The 18,552-nt window shown below is 38.0% G+C and overlaps 1 protein-coding gene and 1 pseudogene across 1 annotated transcript; both read left to right on the forward strand.

The window, feature by feature from the left end:
• The first annotated feature begins 459 nt into the window (after positions 1–459).
• LOC129644804 (olfactory receptor 5K3-like) lies at positions 460–1,389 on the forward strand. Its single transcript, XM_055570257.1, has one exon. It carries the CDS (start codon positions 460–462, stop codon positions 1,387–1,389), a length of 930 nt encoding a protein of 309 aa, XP_055426232.1.
• Positions 1,390–12,625: 11,236 nt separating this feature from the next.
• LOC129643437 (olfactory receptor 5K3-like) lies at positions 12,626–14,323 on the forward strand (annotated as a pseudogene).
• The last annotated feature ends 4,229 nt before the right edge of the window (positions 14,324–18,552 follow it).

Raw genomic sequence — 18,552 nt, forward strand, 5'->3', positions numbered from 1 at the left:
ACCCACTCTAGTACTCTTGCCTGCAAAATCCCATGGACGGAGGAGCCTAGGGAGCTACAGTCCACAGGGTTGCAAATGGTTGGACATGGGTCAGCGACTGCACACGAGCACATATAAAAAATGACACATTATTTGGGAATACTGAATATGGGTGCCATAGATATATATAGTATTCTTCATAAATTCATAAAGACAACCCCTTTTCACTGCAAGCATTCCCCCTAAAACTACAAAAATATTTTGGGGAATCCAGAATTTCAGAATCAAAATTTTAAAATTTACATTTCACAGAAATAAATGTCTCCCACAGGTCCATGTCCCTATATCCCAGAGGAAACAGGGGAAGTTTTAAGAATGGCTACACTCCTTGTATAAAGAAAAATTTGAAGAGGAAAACTATAGACACTCTAATTTCAATGCTGTATCTCCACAATTCCTGGGTCAACAGAGAAGGTAGATATGACTGAAGATAACCACTCCTTGACAACAGAGTTTACCCTCATAGGATTTACAGAACGTCCAGAGCTGAAGACCCTTCTGTTCCTGGTATTCCTTACCATCTATCTGATCACCATGGTGGGGAATCTTGGTCTGGTGGCATTGATAATTACAGAGCATCGTCTTCACACACCAATGTACATCTTTCTGGGTAACCTCGCACTGATGGATTCCTATTGTTCCAGTGCCATTACCCCAAAGATGCTACAGAACCTCTTTTCCAAAGACAGAATGATTTCTCTGTACGAATGCATGGCACAATTCTATTGTCTCTGCCTTGCAGAAACTACAGATGGCTTTCTCCTGGCAGCAATGGCCTATGACCGCTATGTGGCCATCTGCAAACCACTGCAGTACCACACCATGATGTCAAAGAAACTCTGCATTCAGATGACCGCAGGGGCCTACATAGCTGGAAACATTCATCCCACAATTCATGTAGGGTTTCTCTTTAGGTTAACTTTCTGTAGGTCTCATCAAATTAATCACTTTTTTTGTGATGTCCTTCCATTATACAGACTCTCCTGTGTGAACCCTTATATTAATGAACTGATGATATTTATTGTTTCAGGGTCACTTTCAGTCTTCACTATTACCATAGTCATAATCTCTTACCTTTTTATCCTTTTCACAATTTTCAAAATGAAATCCAAAGAGGGAAAAAGCAAAGCCTTATCTACTTGCGCATCCCATTTTCTCTCTGTCTCAATTTTCTATGGTTCTCTTCTCTTCATGTACATTCGACCAAATTCAGTTAATGAAGAGAATAAAGATATTATACCTATTGCTATTTTTTATACTTCAGTGATTCCTTTATTAAACCCTTTTATTTACAGTCTAAGAAATAGGGAAGTAATTAATATTATGAAGAAAATTATGAAGATTTCATAACATTCTGCAACAAATATCATTCCATATGAACAAATGATTTTTATTTGATTAAAGCTTTTTCAAAATCAAGAAATACTGAGAAAATGGAAAATGGCCACCTCACAAATAACATTAGATTATTAAAACATGATGGCATTATCAGTCAAATAAATACGGTCAAACGAAGAAAATATGGTAAAATATATTCACAAATCTAAGCTACTAGGTTTCATCAGAAGTGAACTAATTAATTACCATTGAGGTCACATTTGTGTCACAGTATGTTAGTTAAACTAGAAGCTATATTTCAGAGTATAGTAAGTTACACTTTTAGACAAATTCAGCAAAGGCCAGGAATTGAGGTCAGTACATATAAAGAGCACCTTCATTTGGCAAATTTCTAGAAACCCAAGGTATAATCTTACAAACTTCCCAATATCCCAAGTTCTCAAATATTAGTACCTTCTTAAGCATGTGACAGAAGAAAAAACATATATCAACTTCATTTTCAATTTTTTAGTTTGTTCAAAAGATTATGTTTGAGTATGAAATCTCACAGAACATATATTGATTAATAAAAACTTTCTCTTTAGACTGAGTCAATTTACACTTAAGTTCTCTGAAATGCAGTATATGTACTTTGGTGTACTATCAATCTGAACTTGAAGACGATGCTATTTATATTGACATCACTATGAATTTGACATTTTCATGTAGTTTGATCATCACATATAACAGTGAAATTCCTGAATATATCCTTAAATAAAGTTTTTTCTCTCTGATATTATTATTTGCCCTTTTTGTTATTAGGAATACCACCAATATGGTCTGATTCCAGGGTAAATTACTGGTATATGCATATCATTAACAAAAAGTTGGAGGTGCTGATCAAACATAAAGGAGGCAGAAAACAGTAAAAATTTAAATATCTAAACAATGATATTTATTGATCCTAACATATAAATATGGAAGAAAAATAATTTACTGAGAACATGCTCTCTGCTTGATGCTACATTAGACCTTTCATATATATTACCTATCAATTCATAAAATGTGATTTTTCATGCTTTTCATCAGTAAAAATCTCATACTTTGCAATATTAAGGAGCTGGCCCAAGTTCATCCAGCTCATCAAATTCTGGCAGAATTTGAATCAGTACTACCTTTTCCCTATGTGATTAGGAGTTCAGAAAATGGAAATCCTTGCTATGCTAAGTCACTTCAGTCATGTCCGACTCTGTGCGACCCCATAGACGGCAGCCCACCAGGCTCCCCCATCCCTGGGATTCTCCAGGGAAGAACACTGGAGTGGGCTGCCATTTCCTTCTCCAATGCATGAAAGTGAAAAGTGAAAGTGAAGTCGCTCAGTCGTGTCCAACTCTTAGCAACCCCATGGATTACAGCCTAACAGGCTCCTCCATCCATGGGATTTTTCAAGCAAGAGTACTGGAGTGGGGTGCCATTGCCTTCTCCGGAAATCCTTGCAGCCTAGCGTATTTAGCTCTTAAGTTGCATCAGAAGTAAAAATATGCCTTAAAAATGGAAAAAAAATGATTTTTGGAGGAAAATAGAAATGGTTATGGCTGATGTCAATGTTTATGGAAAACAGAGTGGCTCTGGGAATGAGGATAAAGGTGAACCATGGGATGGAATCAAAAAATGAACAAAATAGTCGGAGAGAGCTATCAGTTAATGTGGGGAAAACGGGAGGTGCATCAGTTACTGAGCATCTTAAAGGCCACCCTAAGGAATCTGACTTAATCTTAGAGGCTGAAGTCTCCTTGGAGCAGAGCAATATGATTGTACATTTCAGAAACCTGATCTTTCAGCTAATCAGAAAGAGACTTAAAGCAAGAAGGCTAACTTCAATAATTCATGTATTAGATGAGAAGAACTGAAACTGGAGAATACTCTAAATGGAGGGGAATGCACAGATAGAAACATTTTAATGAAAATAAATAGTAAACGGGAACTGTTGATAATAAAATGAAAGCCTATCTTTTCCCTGTAAATATCAAAAATGATGTAACTGATTCCATATCACCAACACTTAATAAGGTACCTGACACATTTGGACTTCAATAAACATTTCACTGCAACCAGGTTTTCTGGAAGAGTTTTTAGGCCTCTTTCCAAGCCCTCCTTCAATATATTTTAATATAATTGTGTAAATTAATGTAATGGGCTTATTTTCTTAATGAATTAGTAAATTTTAATTTCTAACATAATATGGATAGATATAATCCACATAAACAAAGTCCTTTATGGTCATAAGACACTTTATAATCAAAAAGAAATCTCAGTTCAGTCACTCAGTCATGTCTGACTCTCTGTGACCCCCATGAACCGCAGAACACCAGGCCTCCCTGTCCATCACCACCTCCCAGAGTCCACCCAAACCCATGTCCATTGTATCGGTGATGCCATCCAACCATCTCATCCTCTGTCATCCCCTTCTCCTTTTGCCCTCAATCTTTCCCAGCATCAGGGTCTTTTCAAATGAGTCAGCTCTCCACATCATGTGGGCCAAAGTATTGGAGTTTCAGCTTCAACATCAATCCCTCCAATGAACATCCAGGACTGATCTCCTATAGGATGGACTGGTTGGATCTCCTTGCAGTCCAAGGGACTCTCAAGAGTCTTCTCCAACACCACAGTTCAAAAGCATCAATTCTTCAGTGCTCAGCTTTCTTTATAGTCCAACTCTTACAGCCATACATGACTACTGGAAAAACCATAGCCTTGACTAGATGGACCTTTGTTGGCAAAGTAATGTCTCTGCTTTTTAATATGCTATCTAGGTTGGTCATAACTTTCCTTGCAAGGAGCAAGCGTCTTTTAATTTCATGGCTGCAATCATCATCTGCAGTGATTTTAGATCCCAGAAAAATAAAGTCTGACATTGTTTCCCCATCTATTTGCCATGAAGTGATGGGACTGGATGCCATGATCTTCGTTTTCTGAATGTTGAGCTTTAAGCCAATTATTCACTCTCCTCTTTCACTTTCATCAAGAAGAACTGTACAAAAAAGATCTTCATGACCCAGATAATCATGAAGGTGTGATCACTCCCACTCACCTAGAGCCAGACATCCTGGAATGTGAAGTGGGCCTTAGGAAGCAATACTATGAACAAAGCGAGTGGAGGTGATGGAATTCCAATTGAGCTATTTCAAATTCTAAAAGATGATGCTGTGAAAGTGCTGCACTCAATATGCCAGCAAATTTGGAAAACTCAGCAGTGGCCACAGGACTGGAAAAGGTCAGTTTTCATTCCAATCCCAAAGAAAGGCAATGTCAAAGAATGCTCAAACTATCGCACAATTGCACTCATCTCACATGCTAGTAAAGTAATGCTTAAAATTCTCCAAGCTAGGCTTCAGCAATATGTGAACTATGAACTTCCAAATGTTCAAGCTGGTTTTAACAGACAGAGGAACAAGAGATCAAATTGCCAACATCTGCTGGATCATTGAAAAAGCAAGAGAGTTCCAGAAAAACATCTACTTCTGCTTTATTGACTATGCCAAGGACCTTGACTGTGTGGATCACAATAAACTGTGGAAAATTCTGAAAGAGATGGGACTACCAGACCACCTGACCTGCCTCTTGAGAAACCTGTATACAGGTCAGGAAGCAACAGTTAGAACCGAACAACCAACAACAGACTGGTTCCAAACAGGAAAAGGAGTACTTTAAGGCTCTATATTGTCACCCTGCTTTTTTAAAAAGAAATCTAGATACCAAAAATTATGAGAAGCTATTAATTAGAGGTATGTTGCACATTCTATATTCACTGTCTATTTTAATGGATATTTTTAGTTTTCAGGCTTGTACGCATTGATTTAGTTTCCCTTTCCTAAGGATACTAAAATTTGAGCTATGTACCTCTGCACCACTCCCCAACCCTTAGCAACACTGGAGCACCAGAGATCTGTTAAGAGAAGAACATGTGATTGACTGGGGGCTAATGAGACTAAAAAAAAGTTATTGTCTAGAACTATCTGGGAAATAAGTATCATTTATTTGAAAAGATGTTCTCAAAAAGGATAGTGTCTCTCCCTCAAGTCATGGTATGTGACTATGATAAATGGCACAATCTATGTGAGGGATTGGGGGCAGGTGGAGAAGGGGATGACAGAGAATGAGATGGCTGGATGGCATCACCGACTCAATGGACATGAGTTTGAGTGAACTCCAGGAGTTGGTGATGGACAGGGAGGCCTGGCATGCTGCAATTCATGGGGTTGCAAAGAGTCAGACATGACTGAGCAACTGAACTGAACTGAACTGACTGATGTGTATTTTTACTCACAGTCTTCAGGCGTCTGACTTTACAGAATGGATCTGGTGGGCTTTGGCTGAGGATGGCACCACTAGATGTGTTTTTCCCGTAGTCATGAATGGATGTATGGATGTATAGTTAGACTATAAAGAAAGCTGAGTGCCGAAGAATTGATGCTTTTGAACTGTCATGTTGGAGAAGACTCCTGAGAGTCCCTTGGACTGCAAGGAGAGCCAACCAGTCCATCCTAAAGGAAATCAGTCTTGAATATTCATTGGAAGGACTGATGCTGAAGCTGACACTCCAATACTTTGGCCACCTGCTGTGAAGAACTGACTCACTAGAAAAGACCCTGATGCTGGGAAAGACTGAAGGCAGGAGGAGAAGGGGATGACAGAGGATGAGATGGTTGGATGGCATCACCGACTCGATGGACATGAGTTTGAGTAAGCTCCAGGAGTTGGTGATGGACAGGGAAGCCTGGCGTGCTGCAGTCCATGGATTCGCAGAGTTGGACACAACTGAGCGACTGAACTGATGTGTATTTTGCCATCAAGAAGGAAACCAGATTGGAGATAAAGTCAATACACAATGGATGGCATAGCTGAGGAAGTCACAGAGAAACAGACCCAGAGTCACTGGAATAAATTTATCTGGCTTTACAATCTAACAGATATTCTTTTTTTGTGTGTGTGTGTGTAATAAAGTTTTATTAAAGTATAAAGGAGATAGAGAACGCTTCTGACATAGGCATCAGAAGGGGGCAGAAAGAGTACCCGCTTGCTAGTGTTAACAATGAGGTTATATAATCCAGAGAAGGTCTGGAGGTTGTAAAGACTTCATCAGACCCACTCCCATAATTTACATCTTAAGGTAACACTGTCCTCAGGCAAGATACATCCTTGTAAAGACCAGGTCTACTCCCATCTTAATGCTTAACTTTGGAAGAGATGCATTATTTATAACTAAGGAAATATTAATTGATACATTCATGTCTCTTGCCTTACCTCCCCTTTTCGTAGTCTATTTTTAAATAATCATCAGACAGTCTTTAGTTTACAAATTACTCTTCAGTAGTACCCACTCAGGTATTATTCACATCTATTTTTTTTAACTTCTTATTTTATATTGCAGTACAGCTGATTAACAATCTTGTGTTAGTTTCAGTTGTACAATAAAGTGATTCAGTTATGTATATACATGTATCTATTTTTTTTCAAATCCTTTTCCCAGTTAGGTTATTACATAATATTGAGCAGTGTTCCTGCACTACAATAGGTCCTTGTTGGTTATCCATTTAAAATACAGCAGTGCATACATGTCAATTCCAAACTCCCTACTATCCTTCTCCACCATCCTTCCCCACTGGTAACCTTAAGTTTGTTCTTTAAGTCCATGAGTCTGTTTCTGTTTTGTAAATAAGTTCAGTTGTATCATTTTTTTAGATTCCACATATAAGCTGTATTATATGATAGTCTCATTGCAGTACTATTTATAATGGCCAAGACATAGAAGCACCTAAATGTCCATCAACATAAAAATGGATAAAGAACATACGGTTCTGTTTAGTTCAGTCACTCAGTCGTGTCCGACTCTTTGCGACCCCATGAATCCCAGCATGCCAGGCCTCCCTGTCCATCACCAACTCCCAGAGTTCACTCAGACTCACGTCCATCGAGTCAGTCATGCCATCCAGCCATCTCATCCTCTGTCATCCCCTTCTCCTCCTGCCCCCAATCCCTCCCAGCATCAGAGTCTTTTCCAATGAGTCAACTCTTCGAATGAGGTGGCCAAAGTACTGGAGGTTCAGCTTTAGCATCAGTCCTTCCAAAGAAATCCCAGGGCTGATCTCCTTCAGAATGGACTGGTTGAATCTCCTTGCAGTCCAAGGGGCTCTCAAGAGTCCTCTCCAACACCACAGTTCAAAAGCATCAATTCTTCGGTGTTCAGCTTTCTTCACAGTCCAACTCTCACATCCATACATGACCGCAGGAAAAACCATAGCCTTGTCTAGACGGACCTTTGTTGGCAAACTAATGTCTCTGCTTTTGAATATGCTATCTTGGTTGGTCATAACTTTCCTTCCAAGCAGTAAGCGTCTTTTAATTTCATGGCTGCAGTCACCATCTGCAGTGATTTTGGAGCCCCCCCAAAATAAAGTCTGACACTGTTTCCCCATCGATTTCCCATGAAGTGATGGGACCGGATGCCATGATCTTCATTTTCTGAATGTTGAGCTTTAAGCCAACTTTTTCACTCTCCTCTTTCACTTTCATCAAGAGGTTTTCAGTTCCTCTTCACTTTCTGCCATAAGAGTGGTGTCATCTGCATATCTGAGGTTATTGATATTTCTCCCGGCAATCTTGATTCCAGCTTGTGCTTCTTCCAGTCCAGCATTTCTCATGATGTACTCTGAGTATAAGTTAAATAAGCAGGGTGACAATATACAGCCTTGACATACTCCTTTTCCTATTTGGAATCAGTCTGTTGTTCCATGTCCAGTTCTAACTGTTGCTTCCTGACCTGCATATAGGTTTCTCAAAAGGCAGGTCAGGTGGTCTGGTATTCCCATTTCTTTCAGAATTTTCCACAGTTTATTGTGATCCACACAATCAAAGGCTTTGGCATAGTCAATAAAGCAGAAATAGATGTTTTTCAGGAACTCTCTTGCTTTTTTCATGATCCAGCTGATGTTGGCAATTTGATCTCTGGTTCCTCTGCCTTTTCTAAAACCAGCTTGAACATCTGGAAGTTCACGGTTCACATATTGCTGAAGCCTGGCTTGGAGAATTTTGAGCATTACTTTACTAGCATGTGAGATGAGTGCAATTGTGTGGTAATTTGAGCATTCTTTGACATTGCCTTTCTTTGGGATTGGAATGAAAACTGATCTTTTCCAGTCCTGTGGCCACTGCTGAGTTTTCCAAATTTGCTGGCATATTGAGTGCAGCACTTTCATAGCATCATCTTTCAGGATTTGAAATAGCTCAACTGGAATTCTATCACATCCACTAGCTTTGTTCATAGTGATGCCTTCCAAGGCCCACTTGACTTCACATTCCAGGATGTCTGGCTCTAGGTCAGTGATCACACCATCGTGATTATCTGGGTCATGAAGATCTTTTTTGTACAGTTCTTCTGTGTATTCTTGCCATCTCTTCTTACTATCTTCTGCTTCTGTTAGGTCCATACCATTTCTGTCCTTTATCGAGCCCATCTTTGCATAAAATGTTCCCTTGGTATCTCTAATTTTCTTGAAGAGATCTCTAGTCTTTCCCATTCTGTTGTTTTCCTCTATTTCTTTGCATTGATCACTGAAGAAGGCTTGTGGTACCTATATACAATAGAATATTACTCATCCACATCTATTGTCTTTTACCTTCATTACTCCATTTTAATTCTGTATAATTCCACTTTAAAAATTTATCCACAAAAATACTAAGGTGGAGCTCAGGAACCAAACCCAGGCTATCTAGCTTCAGAGCCTATATTCTAACCACTAAGTCATAGTGTGTTGTTAGTCATTCAATCAAGTTGCACTCTTTGTGATGCCATGGTCTGCAGTCTGCCTCTGTCCGCGGGATTCTCCAGGCAAGAATACTGGAATGAGTAACCATTCTCTTCTCCAAGGGATCTTCCTGATCCAGCGATCGAACCTGGGTCTCCTGCATTGTAGGCAGATTCTTTACCATCTGAGCCATGAGAGGTTCACATAGCATAAAGAAGTTAAAGTAGCAGGAGAAGAAAACTTCCAGGAAGCTAAGCTATCTAGTGGATAGGACAGAAATTCAAGAATGCTATGAATCAATGATATTTTCCTCCAAACTTATTTTGAAAAATTTCAAACATACCAAAGTTAAGAGAATGCCCAGAGATTTTTAAAATCAAGATTAAACAACTATTAACATTTTACATTTGACTGGTAAGCCATCTCCAAATATGCACATACATATATACTTTTAAGGTATATGTTTACATGTAAACAGTATGACAGTTTACCCATATACTTCAACATACATCTCAAAGGAACACAGACATTTCCTACATGATCATAATGTCATTATAATCTGTATGTAATTTAACAGCACCAAATATGAAAGTCACATCTGGACTTTTCCCAATTTTCCCAGATTGTCCTCTATAGTGATTTTTCATCAAGAATTCAGTTAAATGTCATTTTTTATTTATTGATAATTTTTATATTTTATATAGTTTTCAAAGGTTACACTCCATTTCTACTTATTATAAATATTGGTTTTAGTCTCCATGTTATATAATGCATCTGTGTAGGCTTTCTTACACCAAATAGTTTGTACCTCCCACTCTCCCAACTCTATATTCTCCTTTCCCACTTCCCCATTGGTTTGTTCTTTGTATCTGTGAGTCTGCTTTCTTTTTCTAATATTTACTAGTTCACTGCACATTTTAGATTTCACATGTAAGTTATATCATATAGTATTTGTCTTTCTCAGTTTGACTTGTTTCACTAAGAACAATGCCCTTCAAGTCCATTCATAAGACAACAAATGGTAAAAAGGCATTATTTATATGGCTGGGTACTTTTCCACTCTGTGTGTGTGTGTGTGTGTGTGTATGTGTGTGTGTACACTTCTTCATCCATTCATCTGTTAGTAGACACTAGTTTCAATGTCTTTACAATTGTATAATGTTTCTATGAACACTGGGGTACATGTATCTTTTTGAATTAATGGGCTTTTTCCCAGATGTATACCCAGAAGTGGAACTGCTGGGTCAAATGGCAGTTCAGTTAGTTTTTTGGGAAAACCTCCATACTGTTGGCTGCACCAATTTACATTCCTACTGACAGTGTATGAGGGTTCCCTTTTCTCCACATGCTTCTGAACATTTGTTATCTGTATTGTTTTATATGATAACCATTCTGAATGGTGTAATATGATAACTTACTGTGGTTGTAATTTGCACTTCCTTGATGATTTGTGAAGTTGAGCATCTTTCCATGTGCCTTATGGCTACCTGCAATTCCTCCTTGGAAAAAGTCTATTCAGTACTTATGTCCATTTAAAAAAATGGATTATTTGGGTTTTTCTGATGTTGACTTATATGAAACTTTTATATATGCTGTATATTAATAATATCTTTTATCAATCATCAGTTCAGTTCAGTCACTCAGTCATGTCCAACTCTTTGGCAACCCCACGAGTTGCAGCACGCCAGGCCTCCCTGTCCATCACCAACTCTTGGAGTTCACTCAAACTCTTGTCCATTGAGTCGGTGATGCCAGCCAGCCATCTCATCCTCTGTCGTCCCCTTCTCCTCCTGCCCCCAATCGCTCCCAGCATCAGAGTCTTTTCCAATGAGTCAACTCTTCGCATGTGGTGGCCAAAGTTCTGGAGTTTCAGCTTTAGCATCAGTCCTTCCAAAGAACACCCAGGGCTGATCTCCTTTAGAATGGATTGGTTGGATCTCCTTGCAGTCCAAGGGACTCTCAAGAGTCTTCTCCATCACCACAGTTCAAAAGCATCAATTCTTTGGTGCTCAGCTTTCTTCACAGTCCAACTTTCACATCCACACATGACCACAGGAAAAACCATAGCCTTGACTAGATGGACCTTTGTTGGCAAAGTAATGTCTCTGCTTTTGAATATGCTATCTAGGTTGGTCATAACTTTCCTTCCAAGGAGTAAGCGTCTTTTAATTTCATGGCTGCAGTCACCATCTGCAGTGATTTTGGAGCCCCAAAAAATAAAGTCTGACACTGTTTCCACTGTTTCTCCATCTGTTTCCCATGAAGTGATGGGACCAGATGCCATGATCTTAGTTTTCTGAATGTTGGACTTTAAGCCAACTTTTTCACTCTCCTCTTTCACTTTCATTTGCAAATATGTTCTCCCACTAGGTTATCTTTTCATTTTGTCCACAGTTTCCTTAGTTGTACAAAATCTTTTAAGTTTAATTAGACCCCACTTGTTCAATTTTGCTTTTGTTTCCTTTGATTTTAGTAAACTAATTTAAGGAAATATTGCTGCAATTTATGGCAAAGACTGTTCTACCTATGTTTTCCTGTAGAAGTTTAACAGTATGTGGTCTTACATTTAGGTCTTTAATCTGGTCTTACATTCATGTCTTTGAGTTTATTTCTGTCTACAATGTTGGAGAATGTTCAAATTTTCTTTTTTTACATGTAGCTGTCCAGTTTTCCCAACAGCGCTTCTGCAAGTGACTGTCTGTTCTCCATTGTGTATTCTTGCCTCTTCTGCCATAAATTAAGTGACTATAAGTATGCGGGTTTATTCATGGGCTTTACCCTCTGTTTCATTGATCTACATGTCTGTTTTTAGCCAGTACTATACAATTTTGAATACAGTAGTTTTGTGGTATACTCTGAAGACAGGGAACATGATTCCACCAGTTCAGTTCTTCTTTTTCAAGATTGTTATGGCTGTTTGGAGTCTTCTGTGCTTCCATACAAATTTAAACATTTTTTGCTTATGAAAAAATGTCATTATTATTTTGATGGGGGTTGAATAATATGTAAATAATATGTAGTCAGTAATACTTGGTTAGTATGGTGATTTTGATCATATAAATTCTTTTAGTACAAGAACACGGTATATCTTTCAATCTCTTTGTGCTGTCTTCAGTTTCTTTCTTCCATGTCTCACAGTATTCTGAATACCAGACTTTAACCTCCTTAGATAGGTTTATTTCTAACTATTTTTTTCTTTTTGATGTGATGATAAATGGAATTGTTTCTTAATTTCTCTTTCTGATACTTCATCCTTAGTATAGAGAAGTGTAACATGCTTCTGTATATTAAGTTTGCATCCTGCAACTTTACCAAATTCACTGACAAGCTCTAAGAGTTTTCCAGTTTCATCATTAGGATTTTCTATGTACAGTATTATGTCATCTGCTAAATGTAACAATTTTACTTCTTACTTTCCAATTTGAATTATTTTATCTTTTCTTCTTCTCTGATTTATATGGCTAGGACTTCCAAGACTATGTTGAATTGAAGTGGCAAGAGTTCGCAACCTTATCTTCTTCTGGAAAAGGAAGAAGAGGAAATGCTTTCAGTTTCCCACCACTGAGTATGTTAGCTGTAAGTGTGTCATATATGGCCTTGAATGTTGAGGATAGTTATAGAGCATTCTCTTCACACACCAATGTACATCTTCCTGGGTAATCTCACTCTGATGGATTCCTATTGTTCCAGTGCCATTACCCCAAAGATGCTACAGAACTTCTTTTCTAAAAATAGAATGATTTCACCCTATGAATGCATGGCACAATTTTATTTTTTCTGCTTGCCTGAAACTGCAGATTGCTTTCTCCTGGCAGCAATGGCCTATGATCGCTATATGGCCATCTGCAAACCACTGCAGTACCACACCATGATATCAAAGAAACTCTGCATTCAGATGACCACAGAGGCCTACATAGCTGGAAACATTCATACCATGATTCATGTAGGGTTTCTGTTTAGGTTAACTATCCATCAGTCAGTCAGTTCAGTCACTCAGTCATGTCCAACTCTTTGCAATGCCATGGACTGCAGCATGCCATGCCTCCCTGTCCATCACCAACTCCCAGAGTCTACTCAAACTCATGTCCATTGAGTCAGTAATGCCATCCAACCATCTCATCCTCTGTCATCCCCTTCTCCTCCTGCCTTCAGTCTTTCCCAGCATCAGGGTCTTCTCTAGTGAGTCAGTTCTTCACATCAGGTGGCCAAAGTGTTGGAGTTTCAGCTTCAGCATCAGTCCTTCCAATGAATATTCAGGACTGATTTCCTTTAGGATGGACTGGTTGGATCTCCTTGAAGTCAAAGGGACTCTCAAGAGTCTTCTCCAACACCACAGTTCAAAAGCATCAATTCTTCAGTGCTCAGCTTTCTTTATAGTCCAACTCTCACATCCATACATAACTACTGGAAAAACCATAGCTTTGACTAGATGGACCTTTCTTGGCAAAGTAATGTCTAGGCTGTTTAATATACCATCTAGGTTGGCCATAGCTTTTCTTTCAATCAGCAAGTGTCTTTTAATTTCATGGCTGCAGTCATCATCTGCAGTCATTTTGGAGCCCAAAATATAGTCTCTCCCTGTTTCCATTGTTTCCCCATCTATTTCCAATGAAGTGATTGGACCAGATGCCATGATCTAAGTTTTCTGAATGTTGAGTTTTAAGCCAAGTTTTTCACTGTCCTCTTTCACTTTCATCAAGAGGTTTCCTATAGGTCTCATCAAATCAATCACTTTTTTTGTGATGTCCTACCATTATATAGACTCTCCTGTGTGGAACCTTACATCAATGAATTGATGATACTCATCTTTGCAGAGTCAGTTTTGTCTTCAATATTACCATAGTAATAATCTCTTATGTTTTTATTCTTTTCACAATTTTCATGATGAAATCCAAAGACAGAAAAGGCAAAACCTTACATGTGCAGCCCACTTTCTCTCTGTTTCAACATTCTATAGTTCTTCCTTCCTTTTCATGTATGTTCGACCAAATTCAGGTAATAAAGATGATAACAATATATCTATATCGTTATATAAAAATTACTATATAAAAATAGCAATTTTTTATACTCTACTGATTCCCTTGTTAAACCCAGTTATTTATAGTCTAAGAAATAAGGAAGTAATAAGTGTTCTGAAAAAAATTATGGAGAAGAATTTATAACATTATGAAACAACTATCATCCAATATGGACAACTGATTGTAATGTCATTAAACTTTTTTCAAAATCAAGGAATACTGAGAAAATGGAAATGGCCATGTCATATATAACATTAAATTACTAAAACATGATGATGTATTAGGAAAATTAACAAGTTTAAAAGAAAAGAGTGTGGTAAATACATTTCAAAAGCTAAACTACTAGAGGTTTCATAAGGAATGAACTAACTACCCTTGAGATCACAATTATGTGAAATTATGTTTCAGAGTATTAGTTCAGTTCAGTGCTCAGTCGTGTCTGACTCCTTGCAACCCCATGGACTGCAGCATGCCAGGCTTCCCTGTCCAAGTAAGTTACAATTTTCAACAAATTCTACAAATGCTAAGAATTGAAGTCAGTATATATGAGGTCACCTCCAATTCAATATTTTTGGCAAATTTCAGGAATCCCAAGGCAAAAATTTGCGAACTCTCACATATCCCAAGTTTTTGATTATTAGACTTTTCTTAAGAAGAACCATGTGATACAAATAGTCTTTATGTATCATTTGATTCTGAGTCTGTTCAACAGGTTTTCTTTTAATATGAAACCAAACTGAATATATATTTGCTAATCAAAAACATTTTCATCTTTATTATTAGTCAATATTCTCTAAAATTAAGTATTTTTTTACTCTATTACTCTCTGAAGTAAAGTATCTATAAATTTGTGATTTAAAAATCTATACTTGAATATGATGGTATTTATATTGACATCACCATGGATGTGATATTTCTAAATAGTTTGATTGGTTTACCATCATATATGACAATCCAATACATAGATATATTCTTAAATAAAGTTTTTCTTGCTGATACTGTTACTTGTCTTGCTTGTTATTAGGAATACCACCAAATTAAGACTGACTCCAAGATAAATTATTGATACATTTAAGGCATTAACAAAAATCACCAGGTTCTGATCAAGCAAAATGAGGTGGAAAATAGTAAAAATTTAAATATAAAACAATATCAAATTTAAATTTAATTTTAAATATAACAATTTAAATTTATTAAATGCATTTATTATTAAATCATTAATCAAAAATTTAATAATTTAAATCTAAGACCAGATATGGACCTAACAGAAGCAGAAGATATTAAGAAGAGGTGGCAAGAATACACAGAAGAACTGTACAAAAAAGATCTTCACAACCCAGATAATCACAATGATGTGATCACTGACCTAGAGCCAGACATCCTAGAATGTGAAGTCAAGTGGGCCTTAGAAAGCATCACTACTAACAAAGCTAGTGAAGGTGATGGAATTCCAGTTGAGCTCTTGCAAATCCTGAAAGACGATGCTGTGAAAGTGCTGCACTCAATATGGCAGCAAATTTGGAAAACTCAGCAGTGGCCACAGGACTGGAAAAGGTCAGTTTTCATTCCAATCCCAAAGAAAGGCAATGCCAAAGAATGCTCAAACTACCGCACCATTGCACTCATCTCACATGCTAGTAAAGTAATGCTCAAAATTCTCCAAGCCAGGCTTCAGCAATATGTGAACCGTGAACTTCCAGATGTTCAAGCTGGTTTTAGAAAAGGCAGAGGAACCAGAGATCAAATTGCCAACATCTGCTGGATCATGGAAAAAGCAAGAGAGTTCCAGAAAGACATCTATTTCTGCTTTATTGACTATGCCAAAGCCTTTGACTGTGTGGATCACAATAAACTGTGTAAAATTCTGAAAGAGATGGGAATACCAGACCACCTGACCTGCCTCTTGAGAAATCTGTATGTAGGTCAGGAAGCAACAGTTAGAACTGGACATGGAACAACACACTGGTTCCAAATAGGAAAAGGAGTACGTCAAGGCTGTATATTGTCGCCCTGTTTATTTAACTTATATGCAGAGTACATCATGAGAAACGCTGGACTGGAAGAAGCACAAGCTGGAATCAAGATTGCCGGGAGAAATATCAATCACCTCAGATATGCAGATGACACCACTCTTATGGCAGAAAGTGAAGAGGAACTGAAAACCTCTTGATGAAAGTGAAAGAGGAGAGTGAAAAAGTTGGCTTAAAGCTCAACATTCAGAAAATGAAGATCATGGCATCCGGTCCCATCACTTCATGGGAAATCGATGGGGAAACAGTGTCAGACTTTATTTCGGGGGGGCTCCAAAATCACTGCAGATGGTGACTGCAGCCATGAAATTAAAAGACACTTACTCCTTGGAAGGAAAGTTATGACCAACCTAGATAGCATATTCAAAAGCAGAGACATTAGTTTGCCAACAAAGTTTCGTCTAGTCAAGGCTATGGTTTTTCCTGTGGTCATGTATGGATGTGAGAGTTGGACTGTGAAGAAGGCTGAGCACAGAAGAATTGATGCTTTTGAACTGTGGTATTGGAGAAGACTCTTGAGAGCCCCTTGGACTACAAGGAGATTCAACCAGTCCATTCTGAAGGAAATCAGCCCTGAGATTTCTTTGAAAGGAATGATGCTAAAGCTGAAACTCCAGTACTTTGGCCACCTCATGCGAAGAGTTGACTCATTGGAAAAGACTCTGATGCTGAGAGCGATTGGGGGCAGGAGGAGAAGGGGACGACAGAGGATGGGATGGCTGGATGGTATGACTGACTCAATGGACGTGAGTCTGAGTGAACTCTGGGAGTTGGTGATGGACAGGGAGGCCTGGCGTGCTGTGATTCATGGGGTCACAAAGAGTCGGACACGACTGAGCGACTGAACTGAACTGAACTGAACTATAAAGTCCTTAGAGGAAAACACCGAAGAACAATCTTCAACAGAAATTGCAACAAGATCTTTTTCAATCCATCTTCTACAGTAAGAGTCATAAAAACAAAAATAAACAAATGAAACCCAAATTAACTCAAAAGAATTTTGCACAGCAAAGGAAATCATAAACAAAATCAAAGTACAACTCACAGAATAGAATAAAATATTTGCAAATGATGTGACTGACAATGGATTAACCTCCAAAATTTACAAACAGTTCATGTAGCTCAATATTAAAATAAACAAACATCCAATCAAAATATAGGCAGAAGACATAGACATTTCTCCAAAGAAGACATGCAGATTGCCAAGAGACACATGAAAAGATGCTTGACATCACTAATTATTAGAGAAATGCAAATCAAAACTACAATGAGGCATCACCACACACCACACGGGCAGCATGGCCATCATCAAAAAGTCTACAAACAATAAATGCTGGAGAATGTGTTTCAAAAAGGGAACCTTCCTACATTATTGGTGGAAATGTGAATTGGTACATTCATTATGGAAAACAGTATGGGGGTTCCTTAAAAAACTAAAAATAGAGCTATCCCTTCACTGAGCATATGTCTGAAGAAAAACAAGGTTCAACAGGATACATGCACCCCAATGTTGACTGCAGCACTATTTACAATGGCCAACACATGGAAACAACCTAAATGTCCATCCACAGAAGAATGGATAAACAATATATGGAACATGTATACCATGGGATATAATTCACCATAACAAAGAATGAAGTAAGGCCATTTGCAGCAACATGGATGGACCTGGAGATTTTACTAAGTGAAGTAAGTCAGAGAGAGAAAGACAAATACATATAGAATCACTTCTATGTGGAATCTTTTTTTTTTAATGATATAAATGAACTTATTTACAAAACAGAAACTGACTTAGAAGACAAATTTATGGTTACCAAAGGGAAAATGTTGAGGAATGGATAAATTGAGTTTGGGATTGACATGTACACTCTACTATTTAAAATAGTTAACCTACAAGGACCTACTATTCAACACATGGAACTCTGATCAATATTCTGCAGTAACCTAAACAGGCCCTTTAATGGATCACTGCCTTGTGGCAAGTGGGTTTATGTAATTCAATGAAGCTATCAGCCATGCCAGGCAGGGCAACCCAAAATGGATGGGATATAGTAGAGAGTTCTGAGAAAACGTGGTCCACTGGAGGAGGGAATGACAAACCACTCTACTATTTTTGCAGTGAGAATCCCATGAACAGTATAAAAAGGCAAAAGGATATGACACCAAAAGATAAGCCCCCAAGTTGGAAGGTGTCCAATATACTACTGGGGAAGAGCAGAGGGCAATTATACTATAGTGCCAGAAAGAATGAAGTGGCTAGGCCAAAGTGTCATTGAAATGACACTCAAATATGTATATGTATGATAGTGAAAGTAAAGTCTGATGCTGTAAAGAACAATATTG

The sequence above is a fragment of the Bubalus kerabau genome, chromosome 2 (genome assembly GCF_029407905.1).
Source record: "Bubalus kerabau isolate K-KA32 ecotype Philippines breed swamp buffalo chromosome 2, PCC_UOA_SB_1v2, whole genome shotgun sequence".
Taxonomy (NCBI): Eukaryota; Metazoa; Chordata; class Mammalia; order Artiodactyla; family Bovidae; genus Bubalus; species Bubalus kerabau.

Excerpts from the sequence above, each read along its gene's own strand:
- LOC129644804 (XM_055570257.1), top strand. The coding sequence starts at position 460 with ATGACTGAAGATAACCACTCCTTGACAACAGAGTTTACCCTCATAGGA.